This window comes from Diplotaxodon limnothrissa, linkage group LG11 (genome assembly GCF_057381915.1).
Source record: "Diplotaxodon limnothrissa isolate DT_005_m linkage group LG11, D_limnothrissa_male_GT1.1, whole genome shotgun sequence".
Lineage (NCBI taxonomy): Eukaryota > Metazoa > Chordata > Actinopteri > Cichliformes > Cichlidae > Diplotaxodon > Diplotaxodon limnothrissa.
Genome location: NC_140606.1, coordinates 40,023,945 through 40,041,486, shown reverse-complemented (window position 1 = coordinate 40,041,486; position 17,542 = coordinate 40,023,945). Strand labels below are relative to the sequence as shown.

At 45.1% G+C, this 17,542-nt stretch overlaps 1 protein-coding gene across 1 annotated transcript in view; it reads right to left on the bottom strand.

Annotated features, from left to right (window-relative positions):
- Positions 1–5,947: 5,947 nt before the first annotated feature.
- The window catches only part of myo1eb (myosin IEb), a 16,775-nt gene continuing 5,180 nt past the window's right edge, over positions 5,948–17,542 (bottom strand). Inside the window, exons 3-27 of the mRNA XM_085364960.1 lie at positions 17,040–17,129; positions 16,865–16,959; positions 16,700–16,787; positions 15,947–16,036; positions 15,731–15,862; positions 15,527–15,661; positions 15,319–15,451; positions 15,027–15,223; positions 14,866–14,946; positions 14,634–14,720; positions 12,670–12,756; positions 9,862–10,029; positions 9,691–9,776; positions 9,169–9,250; positions 8,861–9,066; positions 8,638–8,782; positions 8,350–8,464; positions 8,097–8,266; positions 7,793–7,938; positions 7,459–7,605; positions 7,011–7,168; positions 6,859–6,933; positions 6,593–6,782; positions 6,321–6,484; positions 5,948–6,024 (exon numbers count right to left, since the gene is read on the bottom strand). Coding sequence (XP_085221086.1) covers positions 5,948–6,024; positions 6,321–6,484; positions 6,593–6,782; positions 6,859–6,933; positions 7,011–7,168; positions 7,459–7,605; positions 7,793–7,938; positions 8,097–8,266; positions 8,350–8,464; positions 8,638–8,782; positions 8,861–9,066; positions 9,169–9,250; positions 9,691–9,776; positions 9,862–10,029; positions 12,670–12,756; positions 14,634–14,720; positions 14,866–14,946; positions 15,027–15,223; positions 15,319–15,451; positions 15,527–15,661; positions 15,731–15,862; positions 15,947–16,036; positions 16,700–16,787; positions 16,865–16,959; positions 17,040–17,129 — 3,144 coding nt within the window. The remainder of the gene's footprint in view (positions 6,025–6,320; positions 6,485–6,592; positions 6,783–6,858; positions 6,934–7,010; positions 7,169–7,458; positions 7,606–7,792; positions 7,939–8,096; positions 8,267–8,349; positions 8,465–8,637; positions 8,783–8,860; positions 9,067–9,168; positions 9,251–9,690; positions 9,777–9,861; positions 10,030–12,669; positions 12,757–14,633; positions 14,721–14,865; positions 14,947–15,026; positions 15,224–15,318; positions 15,452–15,526; positions 15,662–15,730; positions 15,863–15,946; positions 16,037–16,699; positions 16,788–16,864; positions 16,960–17,039; positions 17,130–17,542) is intronic.

The window sequence follows — 17,542 nt, the reverse complement described above, 5'->3', positions numbered from 1 at the left end:
AGGACCCGTGTACGGATCGCCTTTGAACCAAAACACTAAAACTTCGCGTCCCGTTTGCAGGGACCACGTGACCAGTTTCTTACTGATGATTACGTGCCTTTTTTTTTTTTACTTTTGCCTTGTAATAGGCCTTTTTCTAGGTGTGACCAAAAAGCAGGTAAACCTGTGTCAGTAACCATGGTAACAGTCTCAGTGACCCTCACTTGCAGCAGGTGTTTGTGACGTATTTGATGTATGAAGCTAGAATTTCACAGTAATCGTGATGAAGGTTCAAACTGTGGAGGCGTGGGGCAGAGCGTGCGCTGAAGCTCGTTGGTCCCTGTGCTGGGAAATCTACGGCCCGCGGCCCTGAAGCGGGCCTGTATTTCCACCTACAGTGATGAAACCAATGCATCATCGGCTGCCGTCCTTCATCTGTGTCTTTATCGCAGCATGACGGTTCAGACAGGAAGTGAAAGAGTGAACCCGAAATGCGAGGTCTCCACAGAAACGTGTTAGAAACCCAGATTATTTCAAACCTGTATGACGTCCACTTTATTCTGTCTTCTAATTATTCTGCTTCCTGTTTCTTCCACCACTCCATGCCTCCAGTAATGATGACGCACTCTCCTGCTGGAGCCTCAGCCGGCTGCCACTCTGATGTGCAGAGCGGGCGCTTGGTGGTTCCTGCGAGGCACCGTCACAGAGGTGTCTGCTGTTTGTGGTTCTGCATTGTCCTACAGACGCTTCATGAAACAAACGTCCCCATAAAAGTCATCGATTGTGTTATTTAGGTAAACAGCTGTGACAATCCAGTCATGTGTTCTTGTTTATCTATTTGTTTGTTTAGTTGTTGGTTTTTCATGGTCACTAAATGTTTATTAACAAAACTAAAACAAAAACACGAGACAACCGGAAACAAACTTCCTGTTTGAAACAGGCAGCTCTGCAGACACCTACGGCAGCCTCACGCACGCGCATGACCCTTCTGTAAACATGGGCGCGTGACGGTCGGAATGTCGAAAGGTTATGAGCCCTTCAATGACCTGATTAAAGCTGGGAAATATCATCTCGTGCTGCCTCAGGCTGCTGTGTTTGTATCCTGACAGGACAAACGACTCAAAGACGCGGTGAAACGGCGCCAGCATCCCGGAAACAGCCGGACTCACGTTTCATTTTTCTCACTGCAGCCTTCAAAGCCGGGCTGTCAAACTTAACTGTGAGCCACTGCTGCACAGCAAAAGCGTTAAATATGTTGGTGTTAGTGCTTTAATATGACTCACAGTAGAGTCACGGTCTTTAAATGTAAGCCTGAGGTGTAAAATAATACTGTTAAAATCGAGTGTTTCCATATCAAATCTGGAGGCGATGCAATGGAAACGTGAACTGACCTCTGAACTCCTAAACGGACTATGACACTAATAAAATAAATTCAGACTCCGCCCCTCATTTTTAAAAAAATATTACTGTTGTTGTCGTTTGGCGCTATATAAATAAAACTGAATAGCTTTTTTGAGTTGAGACAAAGCGGCGTGAAAGGCATTAGCCTCGCTGCTCGGTGAAATCTGTTGTTTGCAGCCAAACACTATAGCCTTGGAAAACAGCTTGTATATGAATATTCAGTCAGGTTTTGGCTCAATTACACCTAAAACAATGTTTAGATTGTTGACATAATGATGCTACGTGAAGCCTGAAAACCACCAAACCGACGTAGCAAACAGCAGAAGCGCTGACTGTGGGTCGACATCCCTGCAGAGTTTTGTGCACACGGTTTTGGTCAAAATGAAACAGACTGTTTTATATGTAGTTCAGCATTAACTGTTGTCTGTGTTCTTCGGTTGTTTGAGAGAGCACCATGTTAACAAACCTGTTCTGATATTGGCTTTAAATATGGGCAATGGATTTGTATCTGGAACTGTCTTTTGGGAAAATACAAACCACGTGTTACTCAGAAATTATTCTTTTTTTTTTTGTACTGTGCTGCAATTAATTAGTACACAATTAACTTTTATTGACTCTGCACACAGGATATGCTTGGGAAGGTGGGATATGGGGGGAGTTGGAGCTCCACAAAGTGATGAAGGGAGGACGTTCATATTGTACTGAAGAAAAGAGTAATGAGCGTGCTGTTTGCACTGCCAGCTCACATATGTCCCTTTGATAAACAATATTCTAATGAAAGTCAGAGCATGTACACTGGTGCACAGTTCAAAACAAAGGTTATTCAGAAAAACATGGCCTCTTTTTAATAAACGTTTGTTTCCAAAGGAATTTGTAAAATTTCAGAAGTTTTACAATGAATTGGAAGATAACTCCGATGTAGTTAAAATAAAACACTCTGTGAGAGTTAATATATAAACTCTTAACACCTAGTTAGCATTAACAAGTGTTAAATGATTAACTCCAGACAGATTTGGTTTTAAATCAGAGTTAACGTACTGGCTCTCCACAAACATTAAACTCTGTGGTGTGGATCCACGTAGACACTTTAATTGTGTTGAAATTGTTGTGGAGTTTTCTGTCAAAAAAAAAAGTGGCCTGCAACATGGTCACTGTGATCAAGCTGTTTTATTTCTGCATGCAGGCAGGAGAGCCAACACACATCAAACATCACAGTTCAGTCATGCGAGCTCTGAGACAGGAGTGGTGCTCCCACTCCAAGGAAGAGGGAGGAAGTTACAAACATCACGCTATGAAAGGGAACCGTGGGCGCGCTGTTTTGTGCCTTTGGCGTTATCAGCACCTGTAAAGGGAGTTGTCTTCTCCATCTGCTGAGGCTGGAATAAGTTCATCTAGTTTTAGAAACTTTCACTGAACAGTCTATTACAGCGTCACAGCTCAGCACATAAATACTCTAAATGAGAACAATAGAAATTTTCTATTACAAAATCAAATCTGACCGCGTTAATCTGGGCATGCTGTGTGCCGTCTCATTGGAGGGCCACTTTAGTGTTCAAGTAGTGCAAAACAAACAAACAATCGCCAACAAATATTTCCTAAAACGTTTTGTTTGTTCTTTAAAATTTGAAATATTTTATAACAAGACAAATGCTTGTTCTGCCCTCTTAACTAACTGAAGCCTTTCATTGATCTACCAAATAAACACACTGGTCCTGTCTGTCTGTGCACACATGTGGCAGCACTGTGTTCGTATTTAATGCATAAGTGTGCACATGAGTGTTTGACTCTGTCACTGAGCAAACACAGACGATCCCTCAGCATGTTTGTAAGTACGGGTGACGTGAGCCACACATGGCCCCCGGGCCCCGAGTTTGAGACCCCTCAGCAGGTCACAGCTGAGAGAATATATCCAGCATCACAGAAAAATGTGTTTTCATCATGAAACAAAATAAAAATGTCCTCTGCCAATCAACATCCCAAACACCTTTGAATTGGCGCAGATTCTCAGTGTTCACCGAGTCTGTGCATTTGTCACAAACAAGGCTCATCACTGTTCATTACACACCAACAAACAGCTGCTGTCACTGAGCTCACTGACAGATGTTCTTTGCTGTCGAGAAGCGAATATCGTCTGCTTTCATTTAAACGGAGATACTAGGCTTTACCACTAGGTGGCAGTAAAGGCGTTAGTAGATCATTCAATTCAATTCAGTCGATTGTTCCTTCTCTCCTTTAAATGTGTTTTTAATGTCCACACAGCCATTTCTGCAAGAGTGAACTGATGTTCGAGCTCAGTCTGAGTGAATCAGCACCTTTAGTTTGCAGCGGTGTTGCTGCAGCAGGAGCATAATATTAAAGAAACGTCCCCGACTCAGTCTGACAGCAGACGCTTGACATCAGGTGAACCCTGATTTCTTTTAAGGAGGGGATGGTGGTTATTAGTAATCCATGCTTACACTGTGATGGATTATGAAGAAGAGGGATAACTCTATGTGTGAAGAAGTTCATGAACGTTAAAGGGATGGTTGGCTCAACAGAGCTCTGACTGTTTGTCAGCCTGGCTACAGAGCTGAAGAGAAACCTGGGGTTGTTCTTATTTTCTTCAATCAGTGATGAATAGTAAGATGTTCTGGCTTTGTGGAGGGTTTTCTTATAAAGCAGCAAACTATTTCTCCAGGCTAAATGATGATCCTCTAAATTTGTGACACACCATTTCCTCTCCAGCTTACGAGTCATCTGCTTTAGGCTACGTGTTTGAGACTTATACCACGGAGTCAGGTACTTCTGATTAGAGACCTTAGTTTTCACAGGAGCTACAGTATCCAGAGTCGTACGTAGTGAGGAGGTGAAATTATTAACAAGATGATCGACCTCTGTTGGAGCAGCGTTCAGATAGCTGCTCTGCTCTGTGTTGGTACAGGGCATTGGAGATGATAACAGTGGGTGGATTATATTCTTAAACTACAGCGCTTTCAGAGCAGCACCAACTGCAGGCCAACATGGCGGAGGTGGAAGGAGAAATTGAAGATGATAACAGTGGGTGGATTATATTCTTAAAGTAAAACTGAGATGAGATGTTCAGTTTCTATGTCAGAGTGTGATCAAAAACACTGCAGCAGGTTAATCAGAATGAGCACAGGGTAATCTTCGAAAACACATTTGTACAATGAACACTGCTTCAGTTGCAAAACCAATTTTAAAAGTGTGTTTACCTCCACTCTGACATGACAGGAAGACAAAGCTGTGCAATTTGTGATTCACATAAATACCTGAAATGTTGCATTGAACCACTTTATGGTCGCATTTAAAATTTAACAAAGTCATTTTTAATAAACATGCAAAACAGTAGCATTAACCTGCACAAGCTGCAAGATTTATTAATTTATTACAACTCACCCTACTGTGTGACGTTCCAGTCTCAGAGTTATTCTGACATTTATCACTACAGTTTTTCCTTTTGGTGTAAAACAACAGAGACACTATGGGACGGATGAGCCAATCTTTTCCAACTGTACCTAAAACCAGCACAACCCACTTGGTCAAAAGGACTCTGGGTAATGTAGTGTCCTGCTGTTTTTGTGCAATTTAAAAAAAAACAATACACAGATAATTTTTAAAAAATGAATTAAAGTTTATGTTAAGGAAAAAATCCAAATTATAAAAATCAGAAAAAGAAAAAAGTTAAAATGAAAGAAAACAGGTGTACCAGGTGAGCTGATCAGCTCAGGTAAGCTGCTGATTCAGGATAGGCTGCAGCTGAAACATTGATCCCGACAGAAACCACAGCTGAACATTGATCATCTACATCTGTTTATTTGAGGTAAAAAATATTTCCGTTTTAATGATGAGACAAATAAAATACCTTTATTTGTATATCAAAGCTCCTGTGTGACGTTCAGGGTCTGTTCATCTGCTCTGTTAATGACAAATACTGTACAGGGCTTTAAATCTGCCACTGTGCTCACTTTGTTTTATTTCAGGGCTGTAATAAACACTGCAGGCTGCAGGGGGCACTGGATGGACTTCAGATGAATAAACCTTGCTGTCCTCACTGACCGGCCTCATGAATACTACCTGGCTAAACTAGTTATTCACATTTTTGTACAACACTGGTTAACCATCAACTCTAAGCCGTGATGCAGCCTCCTGCTGCCCTCCTCTCACTCCATCTCTTGTAGACCAGAAAGATGGAAGGTCTTTGAACTGGAATTTAAAAATCTAGCACATGCAGTGTGTCAGAATGAGGACACCAATTAACTGTCAGATATACGGGGCTCCACCTGAGATGATCAGAGACTGAAGTCACACGAGGACACTGTGAAAACGAAGTTTTATGGGGACATGTAACCTGTATGCAGCGTTAATGGGACATTGGGAGTCCAGGAGTCAGCATGTCGGCACACCACACCCTGACCTTTCACCTCTGGGTACAGTGCAGCTGTTTGTTAGCACGCCATCTTCAGCAGTCAGCCTCCTTTTAGCTCTCAACCAATGTGTTGAAAGCTCCTATGACCTATGACCCCAGCTGCAGCAGCAGGTTGGTGCCTCTGACCCCTGGAATCGAGGTCTAGATCTTCTCCACATAGTTTCCAGGGAACATCCCCTCTCTGCCCCGCAAGCGACCAAACCACCAACCAGATGGATCTGTGGAAATGGAAAAACAATGCGTAGGACAAACATTCAGGTAAGCAAGAGAACTAAGCGACCGTGTGCGGTCCTTGTGGGAACTACGCGACCGTGCACGGTCCTTGTGGGAACTAAGCGACCGTGCACGGTCCTTGTGGGAACTACGCGACCGTGCACGGTCCTTGTGGGAACTACGATTCTGGATGAAAAAAATCCCTCTTTGTTTTAGTACTACTGTGCAACTACATTTAATGTTGTTTAACAAGGTGTGTGATATCTAGTAACATCAATACAAGGTGGGGTATGGGTACTACCTTCAGTGACTATCTCAATGAGGTCCTCAGCATTGAAGCTAAGCTCATCGGTGTCCTGGGCATCGTAGGCGTACAGAGCTCTGCAGTGAGGAGTTTGGGGCTTCGGTTTGGGTCGACCCGCTCCAGGAGGAGGCTTCACCTCCTTTGAACGGCGCCGGTGTACCCTACAGGTGAGAAACAGGGATTACTAGTCATTTACGGATGGTCCGTTTACTGGTCATACTGGTGACCACAGTTATTTCATAACACTGGGTCACTCCAAGCGGTCTCACCCTGCGGCACCCTGATCGGGAACATCCATAAAGCCCATATCCTGGTTTTGATGGGGACGACTGTCATGGCGACGCTGGTTCTGGAGGCGGGGCAGGGTAGGTTGCTCCATGCTAGACTGCTGTCTCAGCAACGAGCCTCTGGAGTAGGCGCTGCCCTCCTTCAGGGCTCCACTCCCTCTGGAGCGAGATGCTGATGAGAATAAGAAACGTCAAAAGAGTCTTCTAAGAAGTCGTGAAAACACCTGAAACTTGGTTTTTGCTGATACCCGAGTGTTGCTGGTTACTGGGTGGAGCACGGTTTCCCATGTAGCGGCTCTTCCGGTTGTCTTTCCGGGTGGGACCTAGACGACAAACAGACAGGAAGTAATGCCGAGTGGACAAGAGGTTACGCTGGTGACTAAGTCAAGTCACAACTTACGGGAGTTTTTAGGCAGGCCCGGTCCGATGGAGACCTGCAGGACCTTTCCGCTGGGCTTCAAGACTGCCTCGTCACCCTGACCCACCTGGAACTGGATCTGTCTGGATCCTGAGGAGCTGAACGGACCCCAGCCACCTTTCTTCACCTTAAACTCCAGGCTGGACGGAGAGAGAAGTGTAGAGATAGAGGCAGTGTTTGGTTAGTACCGGTCAGATCTGATGACTCATTGTTAAACCTGGGTTTAAGTGTTGGTTTCTCAGTGCAGGAACTACGTTCATTGGTTGTGCAGTTTGACTCCTTGCTTGTCTCAAAACACCAAAATGGCAACAGTGAAAATGCTCATCAGGAGACTTGGGTGGCCAAAGGGCGAGGCCATGGCGGCTAGCTTCACTTTTAAATACAGTGCATGAGGTATGCTGGAGAACGACAGATCGTGTTTAAAACTTACAGGTTATTGAATTTTAGTGGCAACTTCCTCTGCGTTTTGTCCTCATAACGTTTGACCAGCAGACTCAGAAACTCAGTTTTAAAGACACTCTGAAGAACGCTGTCATACTCCTCTTCATGGATGATGAAGAAGTCGTCCTGAAGAGTGCTAACAAACAGAAAGGTAGGTCAGAGAAAGGCAGTAATATTTTGAATGCTATACAACAATTGCTATCTTCTAATAGCTTCATGTTTCTATTTCCAGTTCTACTTTTTGACCCAGTGGAAAGTACTAATCTGGCTCTGCTGTCATTTTTTGGTTCTAATTGTAGTTTTTCCCAGTTCTGATGGTATACCTCAGAGAAACAGACTGGATTTTGTTGATCTCAATCTTCCTCTTGAGAACCTCCTGGATTTGACCTTTATCTGGACCGTGTTTCACCTTCTCGCGACCAATCATGTAAAGGAACTTTGGTGTCAGGATAAGGTCTCTCTTCACGGACTGTGGAACAACAGAAAAAGCAACATTTCCAAGAGGAAAGAAATATTCAGGGACTCTATCAGACATGATGGTAAACACTCTCCAGCCGAGGACGTGTTCAAACAGGAGAACAGAACCAGATCTAGGCCTGTGGTTTTGCTTTTAGGTTGGGTTCCTACCCTGAATCTGCGGTCATATTTCACCACGACGTCAGCAAAATCAATTCTCTCTCTGCGGCCGACAAACTGTCTGATCTCAGGATGGTTATCGGTCCCGATATAATCACCCACAAAGTTCCTGTTGATGCTGTTTCTGCGGCGCTCTTTTTTGTTCAGCACAACATCAGAGGCTAGAGGAAACACGAATTAAAAGTTATTGAAAACAAACTCAGATTCAGAGTTTTTTTAACCCATCTATCAAAAACAATCTTACCTTCCTCCCTCATCTTGACGTATTTGCGAACAGCAACATGTTTGCGCCACGCCTTCTGGATGACACGAGCATACCCGTTATATTTCCTCTCCCTCATCTCCTCCAACAGAAAGAGCTGGAGAGAGGAAGCGACACCATTATGACAAACGGAGCCAGGCCCTGACAGGCCAAGATGACCGTGGGTGACAGCGGACCACAGCGCCGACACCCGGTACCAGGTTCTACCTCAGGCGTGCTGAATCTCAGCGTTCCTGATTGCAGTTAAACCACTTGCTGAGCTTTTCTTACCGACTCGGGAGCTTTGATGAAGACTTTGGTCTTCCCCAGCTGGAACTGATCCTGGTCCATATTGACCGAGTTGAGGAGGTGCAGCACTCCCTGACGCTCATCACCTCTCCACTGAGGCCAGGACTCCTTCGTCAGGATGGCGTACCTGCAGCACGGCAGTACGAGTTAGAACCTTAACTTCGTCCCATTAGCTTAAATATCCTAACCATGATTGACCTCCGACCTCTGCAGGAACTTATTGAAGACTCGTCTGTAAGCATATCCAGCTCGACGGACTCTGATGTTCTCTCGCAGGCCCAGGTACTCCACCTGGTGTCTGACCCTGTTCTCCTCCCAGTCCCGGGAGCGTTTGGTTTCATTGGGCTTGATGCAGCGGATGTAGTGGGGGGTGCACTTCATCAGGGTCTGCACCAGACTAGTAGCTTGTTTCTAGAGGGCAGCGAACACACACCTGAGAACCACACCTGGCAAAGCTGCTTATTTCACTGTCATTTTAATTCTTAGTGGAGGTCCAACCTCCAGCTTTCTCACCTTGATCTTACTGCTAGCGGTGGTCGGTCGCCCTCGCTTCTCAGCCTCCAGGTTCTCAGGGAACAGAGCTCTGATGAACGGACTGCCCACAAACACACCACAGAGAAGGGATTGTGTCAGAGACACACACACACACACACACACAGCTTAGTAATGTGATTACTTCCACGCTTTGAACGCTGCATGGTTGTACTCTCTCCATGTTATCCATTGTTGATCTGCACGTGTCTGTTGCCATGGACGCCACACGCGCTTACGTCACTGTCATGAGACTCTCTCACAAACAAAATCACGGTTTAGTAACCCAGTGACACAGCGTGCTAACGAGAAAGTAACAGTAATCTAATTACTTTTTTGCAATGTTAAACCCTTCACTCATTACTTGAAAAAAGTAATCAGATTACAGTAACACTGCCCATGTCTGCTGACAACAGGATTCCTGACAAAGATGACGCGTTTATTCACTGCAGTTTTGCATCAGGGGCTCCTAAAACATCCCACATCCACGCACAGAGTACTTACAATTCGCTGCTCTGCATCAGCTCGATGATGTCATTGAACAACACATCTCTGTTCCTCTCACAGAACCCGCTGACATCATACGACACCTGCCCACAGACACAGGTGCGGTCAGTAAACACAGACAGATGTGGTCATTAAAAACTCTGACAGGTATACAGGTGAGGTGAGGACCTTTCCAGCATAGTGGTGGACTATGAATCCTTTGTTCCAGCTGCTGAAGTGTTCGTGAGATCCAATCTGTCCCTGTAATTTCTGCAGCAGGGTCTGATCCGCCCCCTCACCTTTAGCGTGCATCGTGGCGCACACGTCGTCCAGGATGCTCATGATCCCAGGAGGATTCTGCAAAACAGAGGGTGTTCACTGAAAATACAGCTGTTTGAATTTGGTTTTATATAGTCTGACTTATAGTTTGTTCAAAACTGAGAGTTCAGCTCCTACAAGCAGCAGAAATCTCACCTGTACTCAGGTAATATCATAGCTGCATCAAGAGACCAAACAAGCCAAACGAGCCACACACTGTTTTTAAGCTTGTAAAGAGCAGATGTCTTTATCTGTTAATTAAAACTCAACGCCCACGAATACTCAATTAAAAACACTCGACTTTCACCATAAATACAAAAGTGAGAGTAATATTTGAGGACCAGTTCTGTTTACATTATACATGCTTCCCTTAGGCAGCATCATTAGAAGACATAGCATACATTTACACTGCTATGCAGATGACACCCAGCTCTATCTGTCCATGAAGCCAGATAACACACACCAATGAGTTAAACTGCAGGAATGTCTTAAAGACATAAAGACCTGGATGGCCGCTAACTTTCTGCTTCTTAATTCAGATCAAACTGAGGTTATTGTACTCGGCCCTGAAAAGCTTAGAAATATGGTCTCTAAGCAGATTCTTACTCTGGATGGCATTACCTTGGCCTCCAGTAACGCTGTGAGGAACCTTGGAGTCATGTTTGACCAGGACATGTCCTTCAATGCACATATTAAACAAATATGTAAGACTGCTTTCTTCCATTTGTGCAACATCTCTAAAGTTAGAAATATCCTGTCTCAGAGTGACGCTGAAAAACTAGTTCATGCATTTATTACTTCCAGGCTGGACGACTGTAATTCATTATTATCAGGAAGTCCAAAAAACTCCCTGAAAAGCCTTCAGCTGATCCAAAATGCTGCAGCAAGAGTCCTGACAGGGACTAGAAAGAGAGAGCAGATTTCTCCTGTTTTGGCTTCCTGTTAAATCCAGAATTCAAAATCCTGCTCCTCACATACAAGGTCTTAAATAATCAGGCCCCATCTTATCTTAATGACCTTGTAGTACCATATCACCCTATCAGAGCACTTCGCTCTCGCTCTGCAGGCCTACTTGTTGTAGAGTATTTAAAAGCAGTTTTGGCTCACATTCATGAAGAAGTCTGAAGGGTCCCTGAGTCTAACAGACCGCACACTTTGATAGGAATCCTTTACATGAGTAAAAATTGCAGTAGTATTATAAAATGAGCAGGCCACCCCTCTCCAGATTTAGGGCTGAACGATTATGGAAAATAATCTAATTGCGATTTTTTGCCCCAATATTGCGATTGCGATGCGATATGCGATTATTTTTTAAGGTCTTTGTCTTCTGTATTATTAAACAAAGACAAGCAATACATCATATAGTATGGCCAATACTATATTACATTAATTTTAAACTGTTCTTTCCTGGAAGACAGACCTCTGTTATGATGACATGAGGTGATGCATGAATTGATGACTGACATTTTTATTTAACTTCTTCAATCACAACAGTATATTTGAACATACACAATAGTTTATTTTTAGCTTACAAACATCTGAGCATAAAGTGCTGACAAGGAACCCTGGTGTAAACATTAAAATGAAAGTCAGTGCAATGTGCAGATTGCAGAAATATACATAAACAAAATCAGTGGCTTTACCACACTCAGTTTTTCGACATCTGTGAACTACCGGTACTAGACAGTCATTAAATTAAAAAATAATATTAAATAAATAAAACTAATAAATAAAAAATACACACATCTTACTGATCTCTGCAGTCAGTAACATTACACATAAAGTGCAAACATAATAGCAATTGTATAAACACACACACAAACACGCCTTTAAAGTTTAAAGGCGTGAAATTGGACGGTCTAGTTCTGATTAGCGTCACCGCTGTCTCGGTGGAGTTTAATAAACTCGGCCGTCTGCTTCTTGCTATCTAAAATATAACCAGACACTGGCGTAAATTCTCGACTGTCTCATACTTCTGTTTAATAAGTTTTCTGTTTGACGTTTAGTCAGCTGTGTGAAAACCAAGGAGGAACCCACCCGGGGGATTAATAAAGTTTTATTTTATCTAATCTAATAACTTTAATCTCAGCCAAACCGATTTACTCACGAACAAACAAAACACTGAAAAAAGCCCAACAATAACATTTTTAGGTTGTCTAAGTGACTTATATATTACGTTTAACCCGAGCAGCGAAACTCCGCGGTGATCTGAAAATGATGTGCCGGGAGTTGTGCCGTTCTCGGACAGCCTTCGGCACGTCGCTGTGACGTAATCGGTCTACAAATGCGGCCTCAGGAGGATGCAGCCCATGAATTTGGACATGTCCAGAGTATAATCGCAGCCTTTGCGGTTAGAAAATTGCACTTGATCATGTCGCGATATTATCGCAAATGCGATATATCGTTCAGCCCTATCCAGATTCCAGAAGATGGCTAATGACAAAAAACATTAGCTTAAAGGGCAGGTGGGGTTAAAGTGGGAGGAGCTAAATCCTCTGTCAGACAGAATCAACTCGGGGGGCAACTGACCCTCAAGATGGAGCGTAAATCCTGCTGCAGTTCTTAATGATGTAACAAATGATTAATGTCAGTAATGTTTGTACAAGAATAAAAACACAGAGATGGAGAGGAGTACTTGTTAAATTTATCAGAGCTGTGTTCAGTGATTTGCGAACTCACCAGTTTGGACTCGATGAGGTCACAGACCACCTTGTTGTTAAAATATTCGATGGGAGTCCATTTGATTCCCTCCTGTACGTATTCCTCCTGCAGACATAACGGCAACATCCGGCTTCACATTTAGTCTGTTTATTTAAAGGAGGTCCCTGACGTTTGTCCGACAATGTTATCAGTCAAAGTCAGCAGCGCTCCACCCGCACACAGAGCAGGCGGAGCACTGCTTTCCCCTCCTGAGGTTTTTGTATACTTTATTAATCCCCTGTAGGGAAATGACTCTGCATTCACTCAGTGAAGCAGTGTTGCCTGATGTCAGAGTCGCCTGACGGTTTGCCAGAATCTCTTTGAGGCAGTCTGAAAGGCTTTTTCCATGGCCTCTCTGAACTCCTCCCACACCAGAGTTCTTGTTTCAGCCACTGCCCGAGCCACATTTGGCTTGGCCTGTTAGTACCGATCAGCTGCTTCCGAAGTCCGACAGGCTAACCACGCCCAATACGACTCCCTCTTCAGCCTGGTGGTTCCCCTCACCTCTGGTGTCTGTCTTTACCCGAGTGTCCACAACATATGGTCCAGGTCTGGTGATACGATTACAAAATCGATCATCAACCTGCGGCCTAGGACGTCCTGGTGCCACGTGCACTTATGGACACACTGTGGTTTGCACAGAAGTCCAATAACAAAACACAGCGCTGGTTCAGATCTGGGACACCGTTCCTCCCAGTCACACGCCTCCAGGTCTCGCTGTAATATAGAGTCCCCAGGTGGAGCAGCTTCAAACACCCCACCCAGGGACTCCAAGAAGACCAGGTACTCCGAACTGTCATTCAGCACAGACGACAGTCAGGACCCGTTCCCCACCAGGAAGGTGCAGGGAACAAACCCCTTCGTTCACTGGGAGAAACCCCAACATACAGGCACCAAGCCGAGAGGATACTAGGATACCCACCCCAGCCCACAGGAGTATGTGGTGTCTGGCTCACTTCTACGGGCCATTTGACCCTTACACAACCTTTGCAGGAGCAAAGAGAGCTGCCCTTTGTCACCAATTCTGTTCGTAGCCAAGTGGTGGAAGGCTTTCACATCAGTGCTCTCAGAATCTCATCGGCAGAAGTTAGCGGGAGATCGACAGACTGATTGGTGCGCCAGCTGCAGTGATGCGGACGCCGCACCGGTCCGTCGTGGTGAAGAAAGAGCTGAGTGTAAAAATGAAGCTCTCAATTTACCGGACGATCTACGTCCCTACCCTCACCTATGGTCACGAGCTGTGGGTAGCGACCGAAAGAACGAGATCGCGGATACAAACTGTGGAAATGGGCTTCCTCCGAGGGGTGGCTGGTCTCTCCCTTAGAGATAGGGTGAGGAGTTTGGCCATCTGGGAGGGGCTCAGAGTAGAGCCGCTGCTCCTTCACATCGAAAGGAGGCAGCTGAGGTGGTGACAAGGACGCATCCTGGGGGCCACCTGGGTGAGGTTTTCCAGGCATGTCCCACCAGGAGGAGGACTCAGGAAACACTGGAGGGGTTATATCTCTCGGTTGGCGTAGGAACGCTTTGATGTTCCCTTCGACAAGCTGGAGGAGGTGGCTGGGGAGAGTGATTTCTGGGCTTGTCTGCTTAAGTTCCCGCCCCTTGACCCGGCCCCGGACAAGTGGAAGAAGATGGACGGATTTATTTTAGTCAGTGCTGGTCACTCGGGAGGAAGCTGGAGGATTATTATTTGGATTCCTCGCACAAAAGTAACAAAGACAAAGTTCATCATCTCAGAAAATAGTTGGATCAAGATTTGTCCAATAAACACCTGTAATGTCATGTGATATTAACTCTTTTCCACTGATATTTTATGTAGTTTCAAAGTCAGGCTGAATCAGTCAAACTTAGTAACAACCACAAAATTAATCTAATCCCAGAATAATTGTATGTCACCTGTGCACCAAGCGTTCAACAGTTTATTAAAAAAAGAACAACGTCACCTGTTCAGCCTTCAGCGTGAGCTCAATAAAAATCTGCTGCAGCTTCTCGTTCACAAAGTTGATGCAAAACTGCTCAAAACCATTTTGCTAAAAAACAAAAAAGTAAAAGTTAATCAAGAATCAGAGTCGTTGATCATCAAATCAGCAGGAACAATCTAACGGGACCAGTTTGTTAAAGTGTGTTTATTATTGTTTTGTAAGGTGTGGCTTAAGACAGGAAATGTGTTTGTACCTGGAAGATCTCGAAGCCGTAGATGTCGAGGACTCCGATGTTGAGCTCCTCCTGCTCCTTCTGCATGGCTTTATTAATACACTGACACAGAAACAGGAAGGTGAATGAGCAGCAGTTAAAGAACGCAGAACAAAGTGTGAAGGCTGTGTGCAGGCACTGACATCGACGAGGAAGTCGAAGAGTCGGGTGTACAGCGCTTTGGACAGGGCGTCTCGGGAGAAACAGGCCTGCTCGGTGTTCAGGGTCACCGAGATGGACTCGGTCTTCCCACCCCACTTACTGTCCATAATCCTGCTGGTCAGCTTACTGCAGAGACCGTCCTGAGAGATCCCCAGCAGGTAGGCCGGAAAGGCCAGGACTGATGAGGAGACAAGATTTTATTGGTTTAAGTGGTAATAAAAAACAAACAAAACAAACAATAGTGTCATGCTGCAGTGTCAGGGGCTTTCTCACAGTTCTGGCTCTCCACCACCGCGTAGTTGTTCTCCTCTCTGAAGCTGATGTTTCCCAGATGGAGAATTCCTGCGACGAGCTGAAGAACTGAATCCTGATCTTCCAGAGACAGACCGACCACTGACATGGCCTCCTGAGAGACACACAGGTACACACACTTTAACACACATACGCACGCACACGCACACGCACACACACGCATACAGACCATCGTATCCGAGAACTCCTTCTTGTCGTTAACGTCCTCCACCGTGTAGGTTCCCGTTTGGTTGAGGTAGTTGTAGTAGTCAGGGGTCGTGACCCCGAGGTTCTCCCTCTGCTCTGTGGTAGCCCCTCCCAGCAGCTGAAGTCAGAGGCCAGCATTAGCTTCCGTTAACAGTTATAGTACACGTTGCAGCACATATTGCAGTACCTGGTAGTAGATATGGAAGTTTCTCTCTCCTTGATTCTGGGAGACGACTCGACTTTTCTCCAGCAGGAAGTTGGAGATTTTGCCTCCATCAGGAGCTCCTCCTCGGCTGAACTGGATCTCGAAGTATTTGCCCTGTCGGGATAAGGGCGGCGTGTCTGTGGGCGTCTATGAATCTGCGCGGCGGCAGCCAAAGTATCTGTGTGCTATCATACTCACAAATCTGCTAGAGTTGTTGTTGCGGACGGTTTTAGCGTTTCCGAAGGCCTCGAGCAGAGGGTTGGACTGCAGGATGATGTCTTTGACGTGCTGCAGGTGATAACACAGGGTGGCATCGCTAACATCATCTGTAACCATGGTGACTATCAGCTGACACAAACAATCAGCCGTTTTCTGATATAACTAAGGAAGACCCGACGTGGCAAAAGGTGAAGAAATAAATTTAAAATGAAATCTTAACATATGTCCGATTTATTAAATTAAAATTAACACTTTGAATAAACGTTTACTAATTATTAGAATTGTTATTATAAAATGATCTCTGTCTCTCTTCCACAGCATGTCTTTATCCTGTCTTCCTTCTCTCACCCCAACCAATCACAGCAGATGGCCCCGCCCCTCCTTGAGCCTGGTTCTGCCGGAGGTTTCTTCCTGTTAAAAGGGAGTTTTTCCTTCCCACTGTCGCCAAAGTGCTGCTCATAGGGGGTCATGTGATTGCTGGGCTTTTCTCTGTATGTATTATTGTAGGGTCGACCTTACAATATAAAGCACCTTGATGCAGCTGTTGTTGTAATTTAGTGCTGTATAAATAAAACTGAATTGAGCGTCACATAAACAATGTTTCAAACCAGCACAGCAGCAGCGATGAGTGTCGAGATAAACTACAAAGTGCAAAAACGATTTATACCACAAGGTGGAGCAGTGAGGCAGTGTTACCTTTATGTCAACCAATCAATGGCCTCCGATTCTGACCTGAACTTTGTCGCCTCCTCCGGACACTTTGGACACGTAGCTCATGATGTATTTGGCAGCAACAGTTTTTCCGGCGCCGCTCTCGCCGCTGACACGCAAAGACAGACATCACGTTACACATTTGTGAAAAGAGTCTGTTTGAAGGGAGCTTTAAGCCCCGCCTACCTGATGATGACACACTGGTTCTCGCTGTCTATCATCATGTTTCTGTACATGTTGTCAGCCAGTGCGTAGATGTGGGGGGGGTTCTCGTACTGAGCCTGTCGGGGGCGGGGCATTCAATCAGCTATTTGTCTGTTTTTCGTTTGTATTTGTCTGTCGATTGGCCGCTCAGTCTTACCGCGCCCTGGTAAAGCTCCACTTCCCTCTCGGTGAAATACGGCAGCTGTTTGAACGGATTCACAGAGATCAGCACTGGACCGATGTAAGTCTGAAAGAAGAGGGTCAAGGAACACCACCAGAACCAGGACCTGGACCCAGCAGGACACATGTCCATCAGAGACAGACCATCCCAGTGCCGGATTTTCAGCACCAGCTGAACTAAGCATCTGGTCCCAAAGCTGGAACTGATGATGTCACTACCTGTGGGAGGGGCTACCACAGAAACTCACTGGTGATTGGCTGATCCAGCTCACAGATCAGCCAACCGCTGTTTGTGTGCCATGACTTTCTTCTCTTAATTTCCAACGGATACCTGATCCTTCTTTAGTTGGAGGTCTCTTCCTGTTTAAAGGGAGTTTTTTCTCCCCACACTTGCCTCGGGCTGCTCAGATGGAGCCATGTGGTCATTGCGGTCTTCTCTCTTGTAGTCTTTGTTATTGAAATATTATAAAAACCTGATTA